The 27432-nt window shown below is 30.9% G+C and overlaps 1 protein-coding gene across 2 annotated transcripts in view; it reads right to left on the bottom strand.

Moving 5' to 3' along the window:
- Positions 1-27432, bottom strand: part of DTWD2 (DTW domain containing 2) — a 109653-nt gene that overhangs the window by 39620 nt on the left and 42601 nt on the right. For both annotated transcript variants that reach the window (XM_074281539.1, XM_074281538.1), the window contains exon 4: positions 17399-17591. In XM_074281539.1, the coding sequence (XP_074137640.1) occupies positions 17399-17591 (193 nt within the window). The remainder of the gene's footprint in view (positions 1-17398; positions 17592-27432) is intronic.

Below are 27432 nucleotides of genomic sequence, written 5' to 3'. Positions count from 1 at the left end.
ATTTTGAAACTATTTTCTCTACAAAAGTGACTTCTTTGAAGCTGAAGAGACAGCAAAAATAACTTGCAGGTATAACAGTAATATACTAACAGGGAATACACTTAACATCTATTAACATAAAATCAATCCTTCAATGATAGAAAAAATTCAACTGAGAAAAAAAACAGAGATTAAGAGATTTGCCTAGGGTCACACTGCTACTAAGTATCTGAGTCTGAATTTGAATTTAGGCCTTTTTGATGCCAGACTCAAAGCTCTAATCACAGTGCTAACAGCTGCTCATATTTTTTAAATGCAAAGGCAAAATCAAATATTATTCATACTTTTATTCTTACCCAGTGCCTGTTATACTTGCACTTAATAAATGTCTGTTGCATTGAAATTAAAATGCTCTCCTCAATTATAACAGGTAAACCAGGTGAGAAAAAAAGATAAAAGTAAATTTCTGAATTTAGGTTAAAAAATTCAAATGTGTAAAACATGGGGAAACCAGCTTAAAAAGAAGTTCTATTAAAAAAAAAATCTGAGAGTTTTAGTCAACTTTGAGTCCAATGTTACAGCAATCAAAAAAGTAAGCGACACACGATGGGATAAATGGACATGCAGTATCCATATGATGATTATATGATATTGGCAATATTGCTTAGAGAAACATGATTCATTTCTATGTATCACTGTTTAAGAGGGTCATTGACAAAATCGAAGTCTAATGGTAGATGGCAGGAATGGATAGAAACTCTCTTTCCATCCATAATGTAAAATTTTGACCAAAAATGTATTCTGGCAATGTGCCTTCAACTTTGTTCATCAATTAGCTCAAATCAATAAGGAAAGTGAGATCTTTTCTAAACAGGATTAAATGGGCAAAAATAGAAATGCAAATTTAAAATGTAAAGTAAAGAGATGGGCACTTCCTGGTACTTAATAAAATTTTAACTATCAATTAATAAAAACTACTAATTGCAGTGGCAATGGACTTCAAATTTATTCTATTATTTCTGGCTATTTTTGGCCATATTTTTCCATTTGGATTCTAGTTGGATGTCAAATATATTTTTTAAAAATAATTCTTCTGCTGTTTCTTTTTTAAAAATGTTAGTATAGAGAAGTATTAGAAGGTCCAGTGTTTCTTAGCCATCTGTTCCACTATGCTATACACATCAGTTCATAAACAGAGGCAGTTTTACCTACCGTGCTCTTTGATTGCTTCATACAAATGTACCAGCTGCCTAACTGTGCTGAGCATGCTTGCTGTGCTTTTTTATGAACTAATTGCATCCATGGGGCTAACTTAAAGCAGTACTTCTCTAGCATCACCTTTGCCAACTATGACAGCTGTTGTAAGAAAGCCTGTAGTGCATACAAAATCGCTTGTGGCCTTCCTTTAAACATGGCTATGCAAAACATCTCTGAATAATGTGTTTTTCTAATGGAGTGTCAGCACAATAAAAAGTCTAAACAGAATCAGTATAATCATATTGCTCACTGTATATATTTGTCCATAAATAATTATTTTAAGTTTTTTTAACTTACATTCTTGTTTGCAGAAATTCTTGAAACTAAATTAAGTCTGCAAAGGAACCAATTTAATACTATTTAACATGCAAGTAAATTATCTTACACAAATATGCATTCTCATAAAGGTCATGGAAATTTAATGTATTTTAAGTGGAAAATAATTTATTAAGATAAATAATAAGATTTAATATATAGGCCAGAATATATACATATACATATGTAATATTTTAAATAAAAATTTGAAAAATAAAAATTTTATTTATTGATAGAATTATTACCACCAGATAAACCAGTTTAAACAAACAAACAAAAAAAAAAGCCAAATAAACTAGTACCAAGACTAGGGACAGGTTAATAATAAAATCTGTGCCAAAACCTGCACCAAACTGGGATACATATGTGCAAACAATGAAACTATCCCTGTTTGCAAGGAACTTCTGAACTAATAGGATGACATAGAGCATAAACATAAAATAAATAAATATACACAATAAGGAATTAAATAAAGGCAGTTTTGGAGGGAGACTATTTATAGTGAATAGAAAGGCTTAATGCAGAGAATGGTATTGCATGTTTAAGAAATAAAAGGATTCAGGGAAAGGTAAGGAGAGAGTACATTCAAGGTGTGGAAATAACTAGTACAAAATTGCTAGTAAGGAAAACTGAAGATGGCAAAGAAAAGACTAGTTTGGCTAAATCACAAAGTGCACGGAAGGGAATAATGTCCAATGAGGCTGGAAAGTTAGGAAGGGGACAAGTTGTGGAAGACTTTAAAACCAAACAGAATAGCTTATATTTTAAAATAGGACAACAAAAGCCACTGAGTATTGATATAGTAAGAGAATGAAATGGTCAGATCTATGCTAAAAAAAATAAACTAATCAGCAGAGACAAATTGGAGGGGGATATTCTTGAGGCAGGCTAATCATTTAAGAGGTTGCTACAATGATTGAGATAAGAAAAGATGGAGAACCAGGACTAATATGATAACTGTGAAGAAAAGTGGAAAGAATTGAGAGTAAAGAGAGGCAAGATACAAGATGTTGCAGAATTAGAAGAGAAGCTATGGCAAATGATTAGATATATAGAGTGACAGATTATGAGGAGATAAAAAGAGACTGAGAGAAGAAGTGAACAGTAACTAAGAGAAGGGGAAAACAGAGAAAAAGCAGTGTCAGGGATATAGTAAATAAGGATATTGGTCTCAGAATCAGGAATAACTGGGTTCAAATTCTATCTCAGATACTTATAGGGTATCACTTAAACTAGATGTGCCTTAGCTTTCTCATCTGTAAAATGGAGATAATAATTGTGTCTACCTCACAGAGTATTTGTAAAGATCAAATGAAATATCCTATGGAAATGCTTACTGTTATTGCGTTCAGGATGAAGAGTAGTCAATCAAGTCATCAACAAGCATTTAGAATTGGAAAAACAATATTCTAAAGAGAAAAACTCTTTGTACATCACAAATTAAAGATGTTTCCTTGCTAGTATCCTGTATATTCTCTCTACTTAGGTTCATAGGCTTAAAAATGAAAGACACCTTATGAGGGTGTCTTTTTCAATTCCTTTTACAAATGTGCAAAATCTGAGAAGTGATCCATCAAAGATCACCCAAATAATAAATGACAGAGGTAGAATTTGAACCAAGGCTCTCTGACTCCAAATATAGCATTTTTTTTTCTACTGCAGCAGGCATCATTTAGGTTTCTTTTTGGGGAAAGAATTTACTTCTTTTAATGATTTTAAACTTTATGTTATAAAGTCTTACTTGTGATGGAAAGTGCCATCCACATCCAGAGAAAGAACTATAAAGCCTGAATGTGGGTCAAAGCATAGTATTTTCACCTTTGTTGTTGCTGTTGTTTGCTTGTTTTTTTTTCTTTCTCATGTTTTTTTCCCCCTTTTGATCTTATATTTTTGCACACCATAAAGAATATGGAAATATGTTTAGAAGAATTGCACATGTTTAACTTACATCGAATTGCTTGTTGCCTTGGGGAGGGAAAAAATGTGGAATATAGGGTTTTGCAAAGGTGAAGGTTGAAAAGTTATTTTGTATGTATTTGGAAAAAAAATGCTATTTTAAAAAGTGAGTCTTAGCATTATATGTATCAACAAATGAACAAACATTTTTGTGTGCTTTCCATATGAAAGGTATAATTCTAGGCAATGTAGGAGACATACATATAGTTGTTACCAAAGAAAGAATATATCATTAAACATCAAAATCAATCAATCATTGATTCTTATGTGGAGAATATCAAAACCCATTTTTGGAGAATTATACAATCAAAGATTTAGATCTGAGACCCCTGAGATGATTTAGAATGGACTACCTTCTCCTTAAACTACCATTTTATAACTCTGTTCCATTTCATAATCAAATGAACAAATAGATGAGTAAAAAAGAATAAGTTCTTCTTGTGTGCAAAGCATTGTCTTAATTGCTGGGATTACAAACAGAAGAGCAAGAGACTCCTAGCTTTCTAGGAGCACACACTCTAAAAAAGAAGACAAATAAGCAAAGGTGGTTTCAGGTTGCAAGTCACTTAGAAAGACCCATTGCTCCTTAAGGTTTAGCAGTAAAGCAGACCCTTATATATGTTCTTTAATGTCTTTATTGTATGCCTAGTCTTTTGACTTTTGAAACATTACTCCTTTATAATGGTAACTGCTATATGTTGTGTGATCCTTACTATGATATCTGGAACTTGTAAAGTCTTATCTACTGCTTGTAGTATTTTTTTATTTGATATTTATTTTGTAATTATCTGTATCAAAATGAAAAAGATGGATTCACAATAAATTAAGATGAAATGAAGCTTATTATTCAAAACTCTCAACCATCTAAATGCCAACAAAATCAATATCGAATGAAATTAATTAATTTATCCAAAAGTGTAAGATATTCAGATTAAGATAATAAGAAATAGAGAATTTAAACAACCCAAATGAGCTCTCAAAGGATAATGAGATCCAGACTAATCAATTCTATCAAACATTTGAAGAACAACTTTTATATTATGCAAATTGTTTACAAAAATACCAAAATAAGAGGTTTTACCAAATTTCTTCTATGCTACAAATGTGATCTTGATAAATAAACAAAGGATAGTCAAACCAAAGAAAACAATAGACCACTATCCTATAAGGAGAAAAAGCTTATCTTTATCATATATTTATCATAAAAATTATTTATCATGTTTGACTTATATCAGGAACACAGGTTGTTTGAACCAGCAGCATTACTATGGGCTTATATCCCAAGGAGATTTTGAAGAAGGGAAAGGGACCTGTATATGCAAGAATGTTTGTGGCAGCCCTCTTTGTAGTGGCCAGAAACTGGAAACTAAGTGGATGCCCATCATTTGGAGAATGGCTGAATGGATTGTGGTATAGGAATATTATGGAATATTATTGTTTTGTAAGAAATGACCAACAGGATGATTTCAGAAAGGCCTGGAGAGACTTACATGAATGAAATAAGCAGGACCAAGAAATCATTATATACTTCAACAACAATACTATATGATGATCAATTCTGATGTATGTGGGCATCTTCAACAATGAGATGAATCAAATCAATTCCAATAGAGCAGTAATGAACTGAACCAGCTACACCCAGCAAAAGAACTCTGGGAGATGACTATGAACCACTACATAGAATTCCCAATCCTTCTATTTTTGTCTGCCTGCAGTTTTGATTTCCTTCACAGGCTAACTGTACACTATTTCAAAATCCGATTCTTTTTGTACAGCAAAACAAGTGTTTGGACATGTATGTATGTATGTGTGTGTGTGTATATATATATATATATATATATATATATATAGTATTTAATTTATACTTTAACATATTTAACATGTATTGGTCAACATGCCATGGGGGGGAGGGGAAAAATGAGAACAAAAGGTTTGGCAATTGTCAATGCTGTAAAATTACCCATGCATATATCTGGTAAATAAAAAGTATTAAAAAGCAAAACAACACAGGGTTGTGTTTGTCAACTAAAACATGATTATATCAATAAATGCAGAAAAAGTTTTGGAAAAAAAATATACTCATTTCTGTTAAAACACTAGAAAAACAAGAATAAATGGCCTTTTTTTGGTAACATGATAAATAACAGACATCTATAACCAAGAGTCAGAATTATATGTAATAGTTATACACTGTAATCCTTTCCAGTAAGAAATATCAGAGGTGTCCATTGTCAATACTCCTCTATTTAACATAGTGATAGAAACAGAATAGAAATAGATAAGAAAAAGAAATTTTAGGAATAAGTATAAGTAAAGAAAAAAACAATTTTTTAAAACTTTTTACAAAAGTATGACAGCATAACTAGAGAATCCTTAAAAGTCAACTAAAAAAGAAAAAAAAAAAAAAACAATAGCTTCGGTAAATTTATGGGTTTAAAATATAAATCCAAACAAATAAGCAGAATTTGTTTATAATACCAATAAAATCCATCAGGGCAAGAGAAAAAAAAAGCAATTCCATTTAAAATACATAAAGAATTTATAAATGTGTAAAAATGTAAAAAAAAAAAAAGTGTTTAAAGCATAAAACATTTAAACAAATAAAATATATAAAAATATACATTTAGAACCTATATGACTGTAGGTTAAAACACATTATACAAATAAAGACATTTAAATAATGAGAGAATATGAATTGCTTATGTGTAGGTTGAGCCAATATAATAAAAAAATGACAACATATTTATTCAGTGTCCTACCAATCAAACTACCAAAAGATTACTTTATAATGCTAGGGAAAATAAAATAAAATTCATCTGTAGATATAAAAAGTTGAGTATTTACAAAATATCAAGAATCTCAAGAGAAATAGTTAAAAAAAAAAAAAAAAAAAAAGGAAAATCAGGGTTCTGACATTCATTGTATCAAAAACTATACTACAAAACTATATAATGAATCACTCTCAAAACAATTTGATACTGGTTAAGAAATAAGTCAATCAGTGAAACAGACATCAGACACCAGAAACAAACAAACATAACAGTCTAGTACTCAATAAATCCAAAGATAAAAATTACTGGGGCTATTCACTATTTGGTAAAAATTACTGGGGAAAATAGACAGCAGTATAGCAGGAAGTAGGTTTAGACCAACATGTCACACATTGTACTAGAATAAATTCTAAATGGACACTGTTGTTGTTCAGTCATTTCAGTCATAACCAACTCTTTATGGCCCCATTTGGAATTTTGTTGGCAAAGATGGTTTCCTTTTCCAGTTCATTTTACAAATGAGGAACTAAGACAAACAGGGTTAAGTGACTTGCCCAGAGTCACAAAACCAGCAAATGTCTGTCTGAAGCTAGATTTTAACTCAGAAAGATAAATTTTTCTGACTCCAGAGAGCTGACTTAGATCTAAAAGGTCATATTATAATCAAATTAGAAAAATAATAAAATAACACACATCTCTCTTTCTCTTTCTTTCTTTCCCTGTCCCCCATCCCTGAACATTTTCAAAATAGTTTCACCTTCAACATGAACTTCCCTCTCTATCTCCTAAGTTTTAATTTCTGCCTCTCTTAATTTATCATCCTCCATTTTTCATCCTCCCATCATCTTTTTATTATGCTCCCCCTTCTTATTTCCTTTTTGGGTAAGTTACATTTCAACACCTTATGTTATTCCTTCTTTGGGTCATTTTTTGTGAAAATGAGATTCAAACATTATTGAACACAATCACCCCCATTTTCCTCTGTAATGTAAAAGGTCTTTGGTATTATACCTCTTTATGTGATAAAATTTCCTCCATTTTATCTTCCTCTTCCCACTTCTCCCAGTACATACCTCTTTTTAACCCCTTAATTTTGGGGGGAGATTATTTCAGCATAATAAATTCATACCCATGCTCTCTTGTCTATGTAAACTTTCAAATGTTCTAATAATAACAAAGTTCTTAGTAGTTGCATGCATAATCTTCCCATTATGAATGTATGATTATTATTTCATATTTACTTTTTTATGCTTCTCTTGCATCTTATGTTTGAATGCCAGATTTTCTACTCAGTTCTGATCTTTTCATCAGAAATACTTGATCTTCTATTTAATAAAATACACATTTTTCCTCTGAAGGATTATATTCAGTTTTTCTAGGTAGATTTTCTTGGTTGCAATGCTAATTCCTTTGCCTTTCAGAATGTCATATTCCAAGACCTTTCACTCCTTTAATGTAGAAGTCACTAAATTTTGTGTGATCCTGACTGTGACTCCATTAGATTTGAATCATTTCTTTAGAATTACTTGAAATATTTTCTTTTTACTGATGCTGAGATAAAACAAGCAGGAATACATTGTACACAATGACAGAAAGAAGGTACTATGAGCAACTGTGAAAGACTTGGTTGATTCAATGATCCAAAGCAATCTCAATAGACTTTGGACAGAAAATGCCATCTGATTCAGAAAAAGAACTATGGAGATTAAAAGTAAATCAACACATATTATGTTCACTTCTTGTTTCTGTTTTTTTTTTTTTCTTTCCCATGGTTTTTCCTTTTTGCTCTGATTTTTCTCTCCCAATATGATTCATAAAGCAGTATGTATTAAAAGTAAATATTTTTTTATTTTCCCTTTAACTTGGGAACTTTGGAATTTGGCTATATCATTCCTAGGAGTTTTCATTTTACAATCTCTTTCAGAAGATGATTAGTAGATACTTATTTTATCCTTTAGATCTAAGATATTGGGGCAGTTTTTCCTGATAACTTCTTGAAAGATGAAGCTTGGCTATTTTTCTTTATCATGGCTTTCAGGTAGTCTTCTAAATCTTTTTTTGAGGGTAGGGGTGTTATTTTTTTAACAATAGCTTTTTATTTTCAAAACACATGCAAAGATAGTTTTCAATATCCACCTGCAAAACCCCATGTTCCAATTTTTTCTCCCTTCCTTTCTCCACCCCCTTCTACTCTATACAGCAAACAATCCAATATATATTAAACATATGCAGTTTTCTATATATTTCCTACACAAGAAAAATCAAGATCAAAAAGGAAAAAAATGAGAAAGGAAAAAAAATCAAGCAAATAACAACAAAAAAGATAAAAATACTATATTGTATCCACATTCACTCCCCATAGTTTTCTTTCTGGATGCAGATGGCTTTCTCCATCACAAATTTATTGGAACTGGTCTAACTCACCTCATTGTTGAAAAGCCACTTCCATCAGAGTTGATCATTATATAATCTAGTTGATGCTATGTATAATGTTCTCTTGGTTCTATTCACTTCACTTAGCATGGATTCCTGTAACTCTCTCTCGGCCTTTCTGAAATCATTTTGCTAATCATTTCTTATAGAACAATATTCCATAACATGCATATACCATAACTTATTCAGCCATTCTTCAACTGATGAGCATCCACTTAGTTTCCAGTTTCTTGCTTCTACAAAAAGGGCTACTACAAACAGTTTTGCACATGTGAGTCCTTTTTATCTTTTTTATGATCTTTTTGGGATACAATTTTCTCTCCTCAACTATTTTCTAGGTCAGACTTTTTTTTTCTGATGAGACATTTCATAGTTTCTTCATTTTTTTTTTCATTCTTTTAATTTTGTTTATTGATTCTTAATGACCCATGGAGTCATTTGCTTGTACTTACCTTGTTCTAATTATTAAGGAATTACTTTCTTCAGTGAGTTTATGTACCTTTTTTTCTATTTTATCAATTCTACTTTTTAAGATATTCTTCTCTTCAGTAAATTTTAGTGCTTCTTCAAACATGGCCAATTCTATTTCTTAAGGTTTTATTTTCTTCAGTATTTTGGTGCCTTCTTTACCAAGTATTTGACTTGGTTCTTCATGATTTTCTTCCATCACTCCCATTTTTCCACCAATTTTTTCTCTACCACCTTCATCTTTCTTTAAATCTTCCAAGAATTCTTTGGGGGATTGGGTCCAATTACCAATTTTCCTTGAGGCTTATTTGAACCTATTTTCACATTATTGTCTTCTGAGTTATGTCTTGATCTTCCCAAACACTATGGGAGTTTTTAATAGTCAAATTTTTGTTGTTTTTGTTTACTCATTTTTCCAGCCTATTTCTTAACTTTGAACTTTATATTAAAGTTGGGCTCACATTAGGGTGGGGAGGCACCATAGACTTTTCCTTGTTGTTTTCAAAGATAGCTATGGGGGTCTACAAGATTTTGGTGGTTTCATCTTTCTTTTTTCAGCATCATTTTCATGTCCCCATATAGCATATCTGGCACTGACATATAAACCAAATGTCGTAACTTCACTAACCTTAATGGTGAAATGTAATCGTTATGAAAAAAAATTTACAGATCTTTTCAATTATTTGTTTGTTGTTCTTTCATTTTGATCTTTAAATGTTCTATAGATGACTTTGTTTTGTTGGAACTATTACCAAACTTTCTTCAAATTCATTTTTCTTTCCACTGTTTCCCATTGTTTTGTGAAGTAAAACTGTGCCTACACTTCCAACATCCTCCTTTTAAAGATTTTATAAACATATTTATAAACTAAACTAGTGTGGACCTTAGCTGCCAAATCTTTCAGGTTATTAAAAAAGTCAAACATTTGCTGGCTAAAACTGTTATTAGCCTCTTTTTGTCTCATAATTTTGACAAATAAACTCTTAACTTCAATTTTACAACTCCAATTATCCACTTTGATTTCATTATCAACACTGCAGACAATCAGATTTTTAAGCTTAATATGGCAATCACATGTGTATACATATTATATATTTCCTCCCAAATTTTTTAAACAATAGCTAGCACTTACTGATTGGAATTAGAAGCATTATTCATTTGTTGTGGAAAAATATATGTTGTTACAGCACAGAAAATGACTATAAGATATGTCCCAAATGAGTTGGATATACTTGTGGCAAATGAAACTAAACATATCCATGACCAAATTCATTAACTTTGTCCTTACACCTACCCCTCTAAAACTTTTCCTTTTTTTTTTTTTCATAATTAGATGCATTTAATAAATATGTCTTGATTAATTTACTATCTCTAGTATGTATGAGAGTACTTTGCAAATAGAAGGCATTTTTATTCTAGTCTAGTAATGATGTCATTGGTATATAGCAAAGACTGAGTAAGCAAACTATTCATGCAAATCAGTCAGTCAACAAACATTTATCAAAGTCTTATAATGTACCAAGCATTGTTTAAGGCTCTGAGAACACGGAGAAAACTAGTATTTTTTTTCATCCAAAACTTTACATTCTATCAGGGTAGACATAAATACATATGTTGCTATACACAAAATGGATGCAAAGCAATTTTCAGAGTGGAAGGCAACTAGTATGTAGGAAACTAAGAAAAGTGTTCAGATACCTTAAGCTGAGACTTAAAGGAAATAAAATATTCTAAGAGGTGGAGATGAACCACATTCCAGGCAGAGGAGATAGTTAGCTAAAAGGCAAAGAATCAGGAGATAGAATATTATGTCAGGTCAGCCCCCAGAACACTGGGTGGCTCCCACTTCGGAAGATTTAAGGAATGACAAGGAAAAGAATAAAAGGCTATCAGAACCTATAGAGAGACTTTTATCTCCATCAACTGAAAGATATTCCTATAGTAATAAAAAAAAAAAAAAAGAGCCATCAAGTTACCCAAGCATATAAAATAAATATATGCACAGTTATGAATAATTTTAATATATGCAATTGGAAAGCATTTATACTTTTAAAAGTAGCAAATATTATTATGTCAAATAACCTACAAATATCTGAAAACAGGCCAAATATCTATTAAGATAGATGAATAACATTTTTAGGTACGATTTAATAGCTTATGTTATAACATATTGAAATACATATAATTTTTCATAAATATCTTGACTTTACAGATATTCTTAGTAAATACATTCATTATAGTGTGCTGCTATTGTTTTTTTCCATTGCCACAAAATAAAAAAGAATATATTCTTTCAATTTCTTTAAATACTCATTTGGGACACACCTTATAGTTATTTTCTGTGCTATAACAACATATATTTTTCCACAACAAATGAATAATGCTTCTAACTCCAATTATTAAATGCTAGCTATTGTTAAAAAAAATTTGGGAGGAAATATATAATATGTATACACAAGTGATTGCCATATGGAGCTTAAAAATCTGATTGTCTTCAGTGTTGATAATGAAATCAAAGAACCAGATGCTATAAACTTATACATTAAAAAGATGTTTTGGATAACCTGTTATGTGATGTAAATAGCTTTCTATATTACTTCACGATCTTTTTTGTCTCTGTCACCTTATTTTGAGCAAGGGCTGGTTACATTTCATTATATATGTAATATCTATTAACATATATACATATATTCAGTAGCTTCTATTAGGATAAAAATTAAATAGTAGTTCCAATTACTCTCCATGCAATTATTTCAGTCTTGAAGTGATATTTAAACATCATTATTACTATGGAAAGAATACTCCCATATCAATAATCTACAAATTTATTACTTTAAAATTTTAGCAATGATAGTTTCTACATCAAGGCTACAGTTACTTCAAGTAAATGTTTTGAGTAATATAATTCATTTCTGAAAATTTGCTCATTTTTCTTGTTTAGTCATTCCTGACTCTTTATGACCCTATTAAACATTCTCTTGGCAAAGATATTGGGGTGGTTTGCCACTGCCTTCTCCAACTCATTTTGTAGATGAGGAAACTGAGGCAAACAGGGTAACACAATTAGTTAAATGTCTCAAGTCAAATTTTAACTCAGTTAGTCTTTCTGTCTTTAGGCCTGACATCCACTATACCACCTAGCTGCCTATGAAAAATTTTATATAAACTAAATTCATATTTTCTCATATCTATAATTAAAACATTTTGTCATAATTTTAATTGATTTTCAGAACAGTATTATAAGTAATAAAGTTTTTAAGATTCTTTGTCCTTCACTTCTCTGTTAAATAGAATCCTTTCTAATTAATTCTTAATTTAAATCTCCCTCACTTTATCAAATTATACATGGATACTAGCAAAGTATCTGATAAAATCTCTTTATACTCTACACGATCATAAAATGGAGAAATGTAAGCTATAGAATACAGTTGTATTGGAGAATAGAAGATAAGATTAGAAGAAATATAAGGCTATATTATTCTTTAGGGAGAGGTGGAGTCAAAATAGCAAACTAGCAAGAAGAAATACAGCAACTTTTCCCAAATCCTCAACTCCACTGAAATTAATGTAGAAAATGCACCAGACTAAATACTGCTTGAGAATCAAAGAAAAAAATTAGCATAGGAAAACAAAGAGAGGTTTGCAGACAATGGAGTGTCTAAAAAAGTGTGCACAAAAAATAGTATTCCAATATAAGGCAAGGCTTCAGGACAAAAAGACATCTCAGAACCAGTATAAAGGGCAAAATGCAAGAATAAGTGCAAAACAGTAGCTTTGCTACTTATTCACTACCCGTTCCAGATGACAAATCCAGGGCAGACCAAGAAAATAATCTAATCCTAGGGATAATGTTCCACACTGAGAAGTGGTATTGAACCTCAGCTTGTATATCAAACAATAACATAAAAATTGTTTGGTGGATGATAATCCATATAAAATATGGATTTAAAATAAATCTCCCCCATAGGAATCTCTAGAAACTCTATCACTGAATAGGCTTTGACTTTAATTAGATAAATGGACAGATAGAAAGAGAAAGAGAGATGGAGTGAGAGATTGAGAGATAGATTTTTTGATTATTTCAGTTTGCAATGATCCCCTATTCTTTGGATATAACTTTTAATACATAACTTATGTTGATACTACTATGTCCCTCACTCAACTAGCATTTGTTAAGCAACTACTATATGCCAGACACTATCTAGGATACAGGAATACAAAGACACAAATAGAAGAGGAGAACGAAGAGGAGGAGGAGAAAGAAGAGGAGGAAGAAGTGGAGAAGGAGAAGAAGGAGGAAGAAACAAACTGGATCACTATGATTTAGAGTAGGAAAAGTAAAGGTGGCATCAAAAGGAAGAAGAAATTATAAGAACTCATGATATCAATCTAGATTAGAGGAAGAAAAAATCAAAGAAATAGGATCAAACTGCTTAAATTATAGATCATAATACTTCATTATAATTTTACTTCTTTTCTTCTTTTTTCCTTATAAAGAAAAGAGTGGAAACAGGGAGAAATTATAAAAGGAAAGGAAAGAGAAAACATAAACAAGCACAATTGTGAATGTGAATGGAATGAATTAATCCATAAAATGGAAAGTGGATATAGAATGAATTAGAAAGAGGAATCCAATATTATTTAAAAGAAATACATTTGCTACAGAAAAATTCATACAGCTAAAATAAATTGTTGGAGCAGAATTTATGATGCCTCCAGTAAATAATTAAAAAGCAAAAGCAGCAATCATGTTCTTAGACAAGGAAACAGTAAAAATAGATATGATTAAAAGAGATAAGAAGGGAAACTAAATTATGTTTAAACATACCACAGGAAATTAATATCATTACATAGTATATATTCACCAGGTCATGGCATATAATGCTTAAAGGAAAAACAAATCTAATTACAAAGAGAAATAGTGGTAAGGGATATTAATACGTTCTTTTCAGATCTAGAAAAAGCTAAAAAAAAAAAAAAAAAAAAAAAAAAAAAGACAAGAAAGAATGAAAGGGCTTGAACAGAATTTATGAAAACTTAAATATGACCAGTTTCTAATTATTACTGATTCTGTAATGATTTATATTCATATACACGTTATATTATATATATATATAAACTATGCATGATTCCTTTACAAAAACTGACCATATACTAGGGTATAATAACCTAATATATGTATAAAAGAAGCAAGAAGAAACATAACCTTTGCTGAAAAAAATGCAATAAAAGTTATGAAAAAAGTGTTTATGAAAAAAAGCAAAATTAAGTGGAGATAAATAATTTAATCCTAATGAACTGGTGAGTCAAATAAAATCTATAGAAACAATAGATAATTTCATCAAAAAATGTCTTTGAGACAAAATATCAAAATTTTCAAGATATAGTTAAACCTTAAAAAAAATTTTATATTATTATTTCTTTGCTTTAACAAGAGGTACAGATCAATGAATCAGCATATAACTGCAAAATGACAAAAAAGCAAAACATTAAAAAAAGGCAAAATAAAAATTCTGAAGATCAAAGAAGAGATTAATAAAACTAAAAGCAAAAATAATCATCCAATTAAATAAAACTAAGAGTTAGCTTGTTGAAAAAACTAAGAAAACAAAACTAATAGGCAGTCTAATCTTAGAAAGAGGGAATAAAAATCAAATTAGTAGATCAAAAGCACTCAGCAAATTTCACAGTAAATGAGTAAATATCAAATCATTTGAAACAATTTTACTAATTGTATGCTAATAAAATCGGTAATTTAATTAAAATGAATGTTTACAGAAATAAAAAATTTAAATAGATCAGTCCCATAAAAAGAAACTGAATAAGCTATAAATTAGCTCCCAAAGAAGAATTGTTAACACCAATTAAATTACAAGTTAATTCTATCAAATATTTAAAGAAATTTAATCCCAAACTTTTTAGCAAACTTTGCTAAAAAAAAAAAAATAAGGAAAAAATCTTATTAAATTCCTTTTCTGGCATAAATGCTGTCTTGATATGAAAAGGACAAAGCAGAAAAAGAAACTATCCCTAATAATGATCAACCCAAAAATATAGTACTAAATACAATATTAGGAAAAAGACTAAAGCAACATATTAAAAGATTACAATTTCATCAGGTTAATTTAATGCCAGGCATACAGGATATTTGATATTAGGCAAACTATAAATAGAAAATGATAAATATAATAGCCTATATTAATAATAAAAAATTAAAATCATACAATAACATAAACTGGTGCAGAAAAACCTTTTTTGACAAAGTATAATAACCCTTTTCTGTTTAAAAAAAAACAAACCACTGGAAAACATAGGAATATATAGGTCTACTTTTAATATGGTAAATAGTATCTAAAACCAAGGAACATTGTAATATGCATTGCAAGAATGTCCATTGTCACATTATTTGAAGGGGGGAGGAAAAGAAATTAAGGCTATAAACAGAATAAAAAAAGAAACAAAATTGTCACTTTTTTTTTGCAGTTGATAATGGTAATCTAATTAGGTCCTAAACAGTGAGGTAAAAAGTTTAAGTGAAACAATTACCAAATACAGCAAAGCAGCAGGATATAAAATAAACTCACATAAATCATCATTCTTTCTGTATATTACCAATAAAAACCAACCAGAAAGTGAAATTCCATTCAAAATAATAAAATGGGAAACAAAATTGGAATGTATCTATAAGAACTACATGAACAGAATTACAAAACACCCTAGGAATAAAAATCTAACAGATACATAAGTTCCTCATACTTATGTTATGCTAATATGTATAACTATTGGTTCAATCAAATTATTTATTCAGTATATACCAATGAAACCACCAAAAATTGTCACAGAATTCATCTAAAGGAACAAAAGTTCAACAATTTCAGGAGAAATTTAAAAGAAAAATGTGGGAAAGCGGGGATTAGCAATATCTTATCTCATGCTATATTTCAAAATAGTGAAATTTAAAGTGGTATGGGTTAAAAATAGAAAATTAGGTTAGTGAAAGATGCATAAGATCTAGAGGCAAACAAATATAGAAACATAATGTTCAATAAATCCAAAGACTAAAATAATTCAGGTAAAGACTTCACAGTTAACAAAAATTGCTAAGAAAATTGAAAATTTACACATGTACCAAGTGCAACTTTTATGAAAGCAATCTGAAGATAAACTAGGTTCTACAGAAGACAATATCTTTAGAAAAACACAGTTTACCTAAAGGTGTAGAAAAAAAGATATTATTATTTTTGTCGAAATATTAAAAAAAAGTATTTAGTTCCATAAACTTATTCAAAAGTTATCACCCATGAATTTTGTAATATCATACAAGATAACTCTTTTTACACTCCTTGGATAAATGTTGCTCAAGAAAAAAAAAAATCAAACATAAACATGTTTGCCCAAAGAATTTTTCTCTGCCATAGAGAATTACCAAGGCAAAGTAATTCCCTATGTATAGTATATATATAGTATATAGTATAAGATACTCAGATGTTTCTATGTACAGATGGCATTGTGCTGATTGCACCAAAACTTTGAACATTAATGAACCTCCTAAATAAGATCTATAATTACCCAAATAGATTTTGGCCTAACAATCCACATAGAAAAAATCAAGGTGATTTGGAATGCTTATTTTCTAAATACTATTTTATTATACAATTACATAATTGTCAATTACTGTAACTAAAGTTAGAGAAAAAAAAATGTTCCCTATAAAATCATATAAGAAATTTAAATGTACTTAGAAAAATAACATGTTACTACATATCTATAAATTTAAAGTAATAGAAAAATAATTCATTGAAAACTTTAAAGTTAATAATATTTACAAAAATTCATCATATATACTGGTATATGTTTGAACTATATATCAAAATGTTATAGGTGCAAGTTTTACATGGGTCCCATTTAACAATAAATTAGTCCATTTAATAAAACAATTTTATATTATGAATTCATCATGAAAATACTAAAGTATTTTTAGTTAATTTAAATTTGATAAAAGTTTCTTCATTGAAAAATATGGCAACATACACGGTTTATATATATATATATATATATATATATATACATACATATATATATAACTAAAAATATATATGCACACTACCACCAACATATATAGATAGATAAGTGTACATATATATATATATATATATATATATATATATGCATAATCTATGTGCATACACATGCATAATACAGAAACATATTTCATTTACCTGTCTAGGAAGTCGAAACAGGGAATTCTTGTAGAAAATATCTTTAGCCTGGCTCCAAGTCCCATCAATGATGATGATAGTAGAAAGATGATTAGGAGAATTAGATATCAATTCTTCCAAATTAATTGCTTCAGCACCAGGATACAAAATTAATGTGCCAGGATTTCGGCAAATAGCTGAAAGTTCAGGATCTCTATTATGAAAAAGAAGAAGAAAAAGAAGAAGAAAAGCTCTTTAGGGGATTTTAGAAATATTTTGTACTGTATTAAATTTCCCTATCCCCATCCATGAGTCTAACTCATCCAAATGGACAAAAATAGCAACTCTCAATCAAAAAACTTAAGGTACTGAATTCCCCAAACATTAGTCATAATTTAGTTACTCTCTGGTCTTTTATATCTCTACCATTATTCCCCTTTTTGGTGGGGTACCACCTAATTCTGATAGCTATTAACATTTTGTTTCTAATCCAAATCAATAATTTTTATTCATTGGGCAATCAGGAAACAAAATTATCACTCTTTGCAGATAATATGATATTTTTTAAAGCATCCTAGATAATCAACTAAAAAACTTCAATTAACAACTTTAGCAAAGTTGCATTTTATAAAATAAACCCTCATAAATCATCAGCATTTCTATATATTACCAACAAAGCTCAGCAGCAAGAGAAAAAGAAATTTCATTTAAAATAACTATAGACAATATAAACTATTTGGGAGTCTATCTGCCAAGACAAAACCAGGAATCTCATAAAACCAATTACAAAATACTTTTCACACAACTAGAAAAATAGCAATTGCTTATGGGGAGGCCAAGCTGATAAAATAAACATGGCAATTTTTACCTAAATTAATCACTTATTTAGTGCCATACTAATCATAGTGCCAAAAACTTATTTTATAAAGCAAGAAAAAATAATAACAAAATTCATCTGGAATAACAAAAGATCAAGAATATCAAGGGAATTAATTTTTAAAATGCAAAGGAAAATGGCCTCGCCATACCAGACATAAAACTATATTATAAAGCAGCAGTCATCAAAATCATTTAATATTGGCTAAAAAAAATAGAATGATAGATCATGAAATATATATTAGGTGCAAAAGCACAATAGTCAATGACTGTAGTAATCTATTGTTTGATAAACTCAAAGATTCCAACTTTTGGGATGAAAACTCACTATTTGATAAAAATTGTTAGGAAAATTGAAATACAGTATGGCAGAAAATACTAACATCTCACACCCTAAACCAAGACAAAGTCAAAATGGATTCATGATTTAGAAATAAAAAGTGATACTATAAGCAAATTAAATGGGCAAGAGACAGTTTACTTGTCAGATCTCTGAAAAAGGAAGGAATTTATAATCAAACAAAAAATAGAGAATATTATGCAATGCAAAGTGGATAATTTTGATTGCATGAAATTAGAAAGGTTTTGCACAAACGAAGCCAATGAAGCCAAGATTAGACAGAAAACAGAAAGCTGGGAAATGATCATTACAGCAATGTTTCTGAAAAAAAAAAAAAAAAAAAAAAAAAAGCCTCGTTTTAAAAATGTAGAGAGAACTGTATCAAATTTATAAAAATATTCTCCAGTTGATAAATGATCAAAGGATATGAACAGAAAATTTTCAGATGAAGAAATTAAAGCCATGTATAATCAATTTTAAAAAATGCTGTAAATCACTATTGATTAGAGAAATGCAAATTAAGTCAGCTCTGAGGTATCACTTCACATCACTTAGATTGGCTAAGATGACAGGAAAGAATAATGATAAATGCTGAAAAAGATGTGGGAAAAGTGGGACATTAATAAATTGTTGGTGAAGTTGTAAACTGATCCAGACATTCCGGGGAGCCCAAAGGGCTATCAAACTGACCCAACAATATCATAAAAGAAGATCATAAAAAAAGGAAAAGGACCCACAAGTGCAAGGAACTGGAAATTGAGTGGGTGGTCATTAAATGGGAATGGCTGAATAAGTTATGGTATGTGAATTTGGAATATTAATATTCTATAAGAAATGATGAGCAAGTTGATTTCAGAGAAGCCTGGACTTACATGAACTGATGCTGAGTAAAGTGAACAGAACCAGAAAAACATTGTACACAGTAACAGCAAGGTTGTGTGGTGATCAACTATGATAGACTTACCACTTCTCAGCAATACAGTGATCCAAGATATTTTCAATGAAGTGGGAATGGAAAAGGCCATCTGCATGTATTCAGAGAGAACATTGTGGAGACTGAAAGTATACTGAAGCACACATTTTCACTTTTTTTGTTTGCTTTTTCTTTGTCATGGTTTTCCCTTTTTGTTTTAATTTTTGTCATGAGTATTATTTACAAATATGTTTAAAATAATTATACATGTGTACTCTATACCAAATTGTCTGTTGTCTTGGGGAGGGAGGAAGTAAAGGAGAGGAGAAAAAAAATTGCTGAGAAGAGCTGAGTACATAAATATAGTCAGGATTATACAGGATTTGGCAGTTTCTACATTAAAGAAGTGGAAGTCTTGCAATATAATATACTGGAAGACAAAAGAATTTAATAAAACCAAGAATCACCTACCCAACAAAATCGAATAAAATCTTTCAGGGGGAAAAATGGAAATTTAATAAAATCAAGGACTTCAAGAATTTCTTATTAAAAGACCAAAGCTGAATAAAAATAATTTAACCTTCAAATACAAGAAGCAAAGGAAATATAAAAAGATAAAAGAGAAACAATAAATAGAAAACATAAAAAATTCAGTAAGGTTAAACTGTTTATATTTCTCTGTGGCAAAATAATATTTGTAACACAATATTTTTTACTATAAAAGAAATGGAAGGAAAATATAAAGAGAGGAGAAGAGGTTAAAGATCAAAGGAAGTGTGTGATGTATAATGTAGTCCAAGAATTAATTTTGCTGATGTTACTCTTCTTATTTTTTTTTTTATTACTTGTTATCCAGAATGACTTTCTGGAAAAATGAGGAAAGAAACACTTGAAAAAAAATTTTGATGTGAAAATAAAAGCAATAAGTAAAAATATTTTTAAAGAAGCAATTGCAACCATACTATCAAACAAAAAAGCAAAGAAATTCACAATACAGAGAAAAATAAGAAAATTATATCTTTCTAAAAAGAAGCAGAGACAACAAATCATTGTCAAGATGAAATTTATATGCTCCAAATGCCATAATATCTAAACTCATAGAAGGAAAAATTAACTGAAGTACAAAAAAATACAGATAGTAATACAATAATAGTAGACTCTCTCTCAGATAGTATCTCTCTCTCAGAGTTGGACAAATCTAAGAAGAAAATAAATAAAATGAGAAATACAGAATTTAACAAATTGTTGAAGGAATTAAGAGTTAAATGACTTATGGTGTTTTCTACATGATACCTTTAAAAATTATTAAATATATCTCAGAATTACATGGAACCTTTACAAAAATTGCCCACAAATTAGTGCACAGAGATATTATAAATTTTAAAAGGTAAAAATAGTTAACACATTCCTTATAAGCTCAATTACAATAAAAAAAAATTATAATCAATTTAGTGAGCATAAGAAAATACCTGTGTATTAATTAGAGATTTAATAAATCTTATATAACAAGTGGAATAAGGAACAAAACCATTAAAAATCATAATTGGGAAAGATAATGATGACAAAAATGATAAATATTCAATAATTCTTTCTCAGAAAAGAGAACACAATTTGGCATAAAGTAAAATTTTTTATTTCCTTCCTGTTAGAGATTCCTGTGACAACTTGGTAGACCCATTCTTAGAATAATGTCTTTAGATGCATAAAATAAAATAAAAACAATTACAAAAGGAAGCTTTCTATTGAATAGTTATCAAAATATATATATATATATATATATATTTTTTTTTTTTTTTTAAATATGTTCAGAGACCCTACATTAGGAATTCCTGCTTGTAAAGAAATGTAAAAGAGGCACGGAAAATAATGTCCTGATGCTGAGAATTCTATCAAATTTTTAAAGAAGAATTAATAGCAATACTATACAAATTATCCTCAAAAATTGAGAAAGTATGCTGTCATACTCCTTTCAAAATATATATAAATATAAATTTCTAATATCTAAACTAGTAAACACTAAAACAAAGAACTATAGACAAAAATATCAATTCAAATTTTTAAATAAAAATCTATAAACAGATTACAGCATTTTATACCAAGTTGTATTTATCGTAGAGGGCTAAAAGTCAGAAAGGGACCTTTTTATATCATAAAAAATATCTACTTAACATAACAAGGAAGCATCATATACAATAAGAAAATATTCCTTGGGAGAGAGGACTGTCTGTCTTTCTTTCTATTATTCACTAGTGCCTGGCACATAATAGGTTCTTAACAAATGATTGCTGACTGATTGGAAGCTTTCCTACTGAATAAAGGAGTAAAGCAAAGACACTCATTTCTTCTATTATTTGGCATAGTTCTAGAAATGCTAGCAATAGCAAAACGAGAGAAAGAAATCAAGGCTAAAATTGGGAGCGTGGAGGAAAAGGGGGGAAAGGTTATATAATGCCTATCATTTGCTAGGACTGTCTAAAGTATTTTACAAATATTCTCTCACTGGATCCTCAGAACTGTTACTATATTTTATGGTTAAGGAAATGGAGGCAACAGTTAAGGGATTTGATCAAGGTTACATAGCTAGTATCTGAGAGCATATTTGAACTTAGGTCTTCTTGACTTCAGAACTAGTTTTCTTCCACTATTCCACCTAGCTGCTTCAGGTAATAATAATTATCATAGGGCATCAGCATATAAAACAAATTAAGAAAAATATTATCAGAAAAGTGAAGTCTGGAATAAATGCAAAAAAAAATAGCTTTTCTATAAAATAATAATATCTATAAGGCAACAATAGGATAGGAAGTCCTATTCCAAATAATTAAAGAATACATAAAATATCTAAATCTATCAAAGTACAATCAGTACTTGTATATATTCAATGAAAGAAATAAAGAACTTTGGGGGGCCGGAGCCAAGATGGTGGAGAAGCAAGATGGGACTTTCTAAGCTCTCTAATTCCCTTTCTACCAAGTATTTAATTCAGCCTCAAAAACAGCGCTTGACAGGTAAAACCCACGCAGAGCAGAGAGAAAAACAGGAGCGGGGCGGTATCTGCGATTGGGGGGTTTGCACAGAGCTCTCTGCTGTAGCCTGACTGCTTTGCTTTGGTGGCGGAGTAGGGGATCAGCAGGGAAGTTGGAGCCTGGGGTGGTGGGTGCTCTGGGGGACACCAGAGCCTGAGAGGATCTGGCTGTGCTCACCCAGGACTGGAAGTGACCTAGCGCAGACCATAACACAGCTCTTTGCGACATTCGGCAGTGAGGGGCTCATGGTGGGGGGCAGTCACACACAGCAGGGGCACAACCCAGGGCAACCTTTCATCTGTATAGTGAGGGGCTTGCTGGGGGTAGTGGAATTTTCCCAGCCCGACTGCGCTCCCCCAGACAGGGACACTTCTAGTGCAGTGAGGGACAGGGCAATCCCAAATACTCAAAATGGGCTTTTGGGGGGGGGGGGCAGTGATACTTTTGTTCCTTAACCATTAGCCCCAAGGCAGTCACTACGCCTCACAGTGGGGCTCCTCTAAGGGCACTTACACAACCCAGCGGGTGATACCCAGGCATAATCACTTCCCCATGGAGCTCTTCCCAGAGCCTTCCTGCAGCTCAGCCGTTCCTTGCAGCTCATTGAGAGGGCAAATACTGTCCTTAAACCCATCCTTACTTTGCTGAGGAAACTGGTAATCTCCTTGCCTGAGGGCAGACCCTGAAGGCTTTAAAAAAAAAAAAAATGAGCAAAAAAATGAAGAAAACGATTGAAAGCTTCTATGCAGAAAAAGAGCTGGCTTCCAAACCTGAGGAGGCTACTAGCAGACAACCTCCAGACAATTCCCCAAATAACACTCTCCTAGAAGAAACTATTAAAAATCTGAAGAGAGAATTAGAAGAAAAATGGGGAAAGGAAAGAGAAGCTATGCTAGAGAATAACAATGTCCTGAAATGTGAATTAGAAAAGGTAAACAACTTCCTGAAATGTGAATTGGAAAAGGTAAAGAATTCATAGGAAGAGCAGGGAAACAGAATTAAGGAGTTAGAAAAAGTAAAGAAATCAGAGGAAAGTAGTATCTGTGAATTGGAAAAGATAAAGAACTCCCAAGAAAGTAGGATTTGTGAATTGGAAAAAGAAAATAACTCACTAAAAAACAAAATTAGTGAAATGGAAAAAAATTCCATGGAGCAAAACAACTCATTCAAAAACTCAATTGGACACATACAAAAAGAAGTTTAAAAAGCTAATGAAGAAAATAACTCATTGAAAATCAGAACTGAACAAATAGAAATGAATAATTCACTGAGGCACCAAGAATCAGTCAAGCAAAGCCAAAAAAATGAAAATCTGAAGAAAAACGTCAGCTATCTACTTTGCCAAAATGACAGACCTGGAAAATAGATCTAGGAGAGACAATCTGAGGATTATTGGACTTCCCGAAAATTATGATGAAAAAAAAGAGCCTAGACACTATTTTACAGGAAATCATCAAAGAGAACTGCCCAGAGTTAATAGAACCAGAAGGTAAAATAGACATTGAAAGAATTCATTGAACACCTTCTGAAAGAGACCGTAAAAAAACAAACAAACAAACAAAACAAAAAAAAAAACAAAAAACAAAAAAACTCCACAGAACATTGTGGCCAAATTTCAGAACTATCAGACTAAGGAAAAAAATATTACAAGCAGCCAGGAAAAACCATTCAAATAGTGCCACAATAAGGGTCACTCAAGATCTGGCTACCTCTACATTAAAGGATGGAAGGGCCTGGAATCTGATATTCCGAAAGACAAAAGAAAGTGGAATGCAGCCAAGAATAAACTACCCAGCTAAGTTGAGCATTTCTTCCATGGAAGAAGATGGACATTTAATGAAACAGACAAATTCCATATGTCTCTAAGTAAAAAACCAGATCTAAAGAAAAAATTTGATCTCCAATCGTAGGACTCAAGAGAAGCAGAAAAAGGTAAAAGGGACTCTTGAGAACTATATTTCTGTTGTGGAGATACATTAAGACTACATGTATAATTTGATTTAAAGGATATAACAAAAAAAAAAGGGGGTGGAAGTGGAAATAGAAAGGGGATAGTGTAAGAAAAAGGGGAAAGGGGAGATAAAAAGAGGGAAACTACATCCCACAAAGAGGCAAAGAAAACCTATCATATCTGAGGGAAGTTAGAGAGGGGGAGGAACATTGTGTGAACCTTACTCTCATCAGAAATGGCTCAAAGAGAAAATAATTAACATATCAGTTTTACAGAAAATTCTTTCTCACCTCACTAAAAAGAGGAAAAGGAAAAGGAAAAAGGAAAAGAGAAATAAGGAAAGGGAATAAGAAAGGGAAAGGGATTTAAAGGAAGGAGGGAGGGATAGTAAAGAGGGAAGGCTGTGTGATGCAAGTGGGGCTCATAAGTTTAATACTGGGGAAGGGGTTGAGGGGGTAAAGGAAAAAAGCATAATCAGGGGATATTATAATGGCAGGAAATATAGAATTACTAATTTTAACTGTAAATGTGAATGGGATGAACTCTCCCATTAAGCGGAAACGGATAGCAGATTGGATCAAAAGTCAGAACTCTATAATATGTTGTTTACAGGAAACACATTTAAAGCAGGGAGATACATACAGAGTAAAGGTAAAAGGCTGGAGCAGAATCTATTATGCTTCAAGTGAAGTAAAAAAAAGCAGGGGTAACCATCTTTATCTCAGATCAAGCAAAAGCAAAAATTGATCTAATCAAAAGAGATAAGGAAGGAAACTATATCTTGCTAAAGGGTAGCATAGACAATGAAGCCACATCAATCCTAAACATATATGCACCAAGTGGTATAGCATCTAACTTCCTAAAGGAGAAGTTAAGAGAATTGCAAAAAGAAATAGACAGCAAAACTATAATAATGGGAGAGCTCAATCTTGCACTCTCAATAATTAGATAAATCAAGCCACAAAACAAATAAGAAAGAAATTAAAGTGGTAATTCAAATATTAGGAAAATTAGGTATGATAGATTTTTGGAGAAAACTGAATGGTGACAGAAAGGAGTATACTTTCTTCTCAGCAGTTCATGGAACCTATACAAAAATTGACCATATATTAGGATATAAAGATCTCAAAATTAAATGCAGGAAGGCAGAAATAGTAAAGGCTTTCTTTTTCAGATCACGATGCAATAAAAACTACATTCACCAAAAAGTTAGGAGTAAATAGATCAAAAAGTAATTAGAAGCTAAATAATCTCATCTTAAAGAATGATTGGGTGAAACAGCAAATTATAGACACAATAATTTCACTCAAGATAATGACAATGATGAGACATCATACCAAAATTTGTGGGATGCAGCTAAAGCGGTAATAAGGGGAAATTTTATATCTTTAGAGGCTTACTTGAAGAAAATAGAGAAAGAGAAGATCAATGATTGGGCTTGCAATTTAATAAGCTAGAAAAAGACCAAATTAAAAACCCCCAATCAAATACTAAACTTGAAATTCTAAAATTAAAAGGAGAAATTAATAATATTGAAAGTAAAAATACTATTGAACTAATAAATAAAACTAAGAGTTGGTTTTATGAAAAAAACCAATAAAAGAGACAAAACTTAGGTAAATCTGATTAGAAAAAGGAGAGGGGAAAATCAAATTGTTAGTCTTAAAAATGAAAACAGGGAACTGTCCACCAATGAGGAGGAAATTAGAGAAATAATAAGGAGTTACTTTGCCCAACTTTATGCCAATAAGTCTGATAACCTAAGTGAAATGGAGGATTACCTCCAAAAATATAGGCTTTCCTGATTAACAGAGGAGGAAGTAAATTGCTTAAATAGTCCCATTTCAGAAAAAGAAATAGAGCAAGCTATCAACTCCCTAAGAAAAAATCTCCAGAACCAGATGGATTCACAGGTGAATTCTACTAAACATTCAAAGAATAATTACCTCCAATGATATATAAACTATTTGAAAAAATAGGGAATGAAGGAGTCCTACCAAATTCCTTTTATGACACAGACATGGTACTGATACCCAAACCAGGTAGGTTGAAAACGGAGAAAGAAAACTATAGACTAATCTCCTTAATGAATATTGATGCTAAAATCTTAAATAAGATATTAGCAAAAAGACTACAGAAAATCATCCCCAGGATAATACACCATGATCAAGTAGGATTTATACCAGGTATGCAGGGATGGTTCAATATTAGGAAAACTATCAGTATAATTGGCCATATTAATATTCAAATTAACAAAAATCATATGATCATCTCAATAGATGCAGAAAAAGCATTTGATAAAATCCAACATCCATTCCTACTAAAAACGCTTGAGAGTATAGGAATAAATGGACTGTTCCTTAGAATAGTCAGGAGCATATATTTAAGACCATCAGTAAACATAATATGTAATGGGGAAAGATTGCAACCATTCCCATTAAGATCAGGGGTGAAACAAGGTTGTCCACTATCACCATTACTATTCAATATTGTATTAGAATCGCTAGCTTTGGCAATAAGAGTGAAGAAAGAGATTAAAGGAATTAGAGTAGGTAATGAGGAAACCAAATTATCACTTTTTGCTGATAATATGATGATATATTTAGAGAACCACTGAGATTCTACTAAAACGCTATCAGAAATAATCCACACCTTTAGCAAAGTTGCAGGATACAAAATAAATCCACATAAATCATCAGCATTCATATATGTCACTAACAAAATCCAACAGTTAGAGTTACATAGAGAAATCCCATTTAAAGTAACTACTGATAGTATAAAATATTTAGGAATCTATCTGCCAAGGGAAAATCAGAAACTATTTGAGCAAAACTACAGGACACTTTTCACACAAATTAAGTCCGATCTAACCAATTGGGAAAATATTAAATGCTCTTCTTGAATAGGGCGAGCAAATATAATAAAGATGACAATATTACCTAAACTAAT

This window comes from Sminthopsis crassicaudata, chromosome 1 (genome assembly GCF_048593235.1).
Source record: "Sminthopsis crassicaudata isolate SCR6 chromosome 1, ASM4859323v1, whole genome shotgun sequence".
Classification (NCBI taxonomy): domain Eukaryota; kingdom Metazoa; phylum Chordata; class Mammalia; order Dasyuromorphia; family Dasyuridae; genus Sminthopsis; species Sminthopsis crassicaudata.
This window is presented reverse-complemented; position numbering and strand designations above follow the sequence as displayed.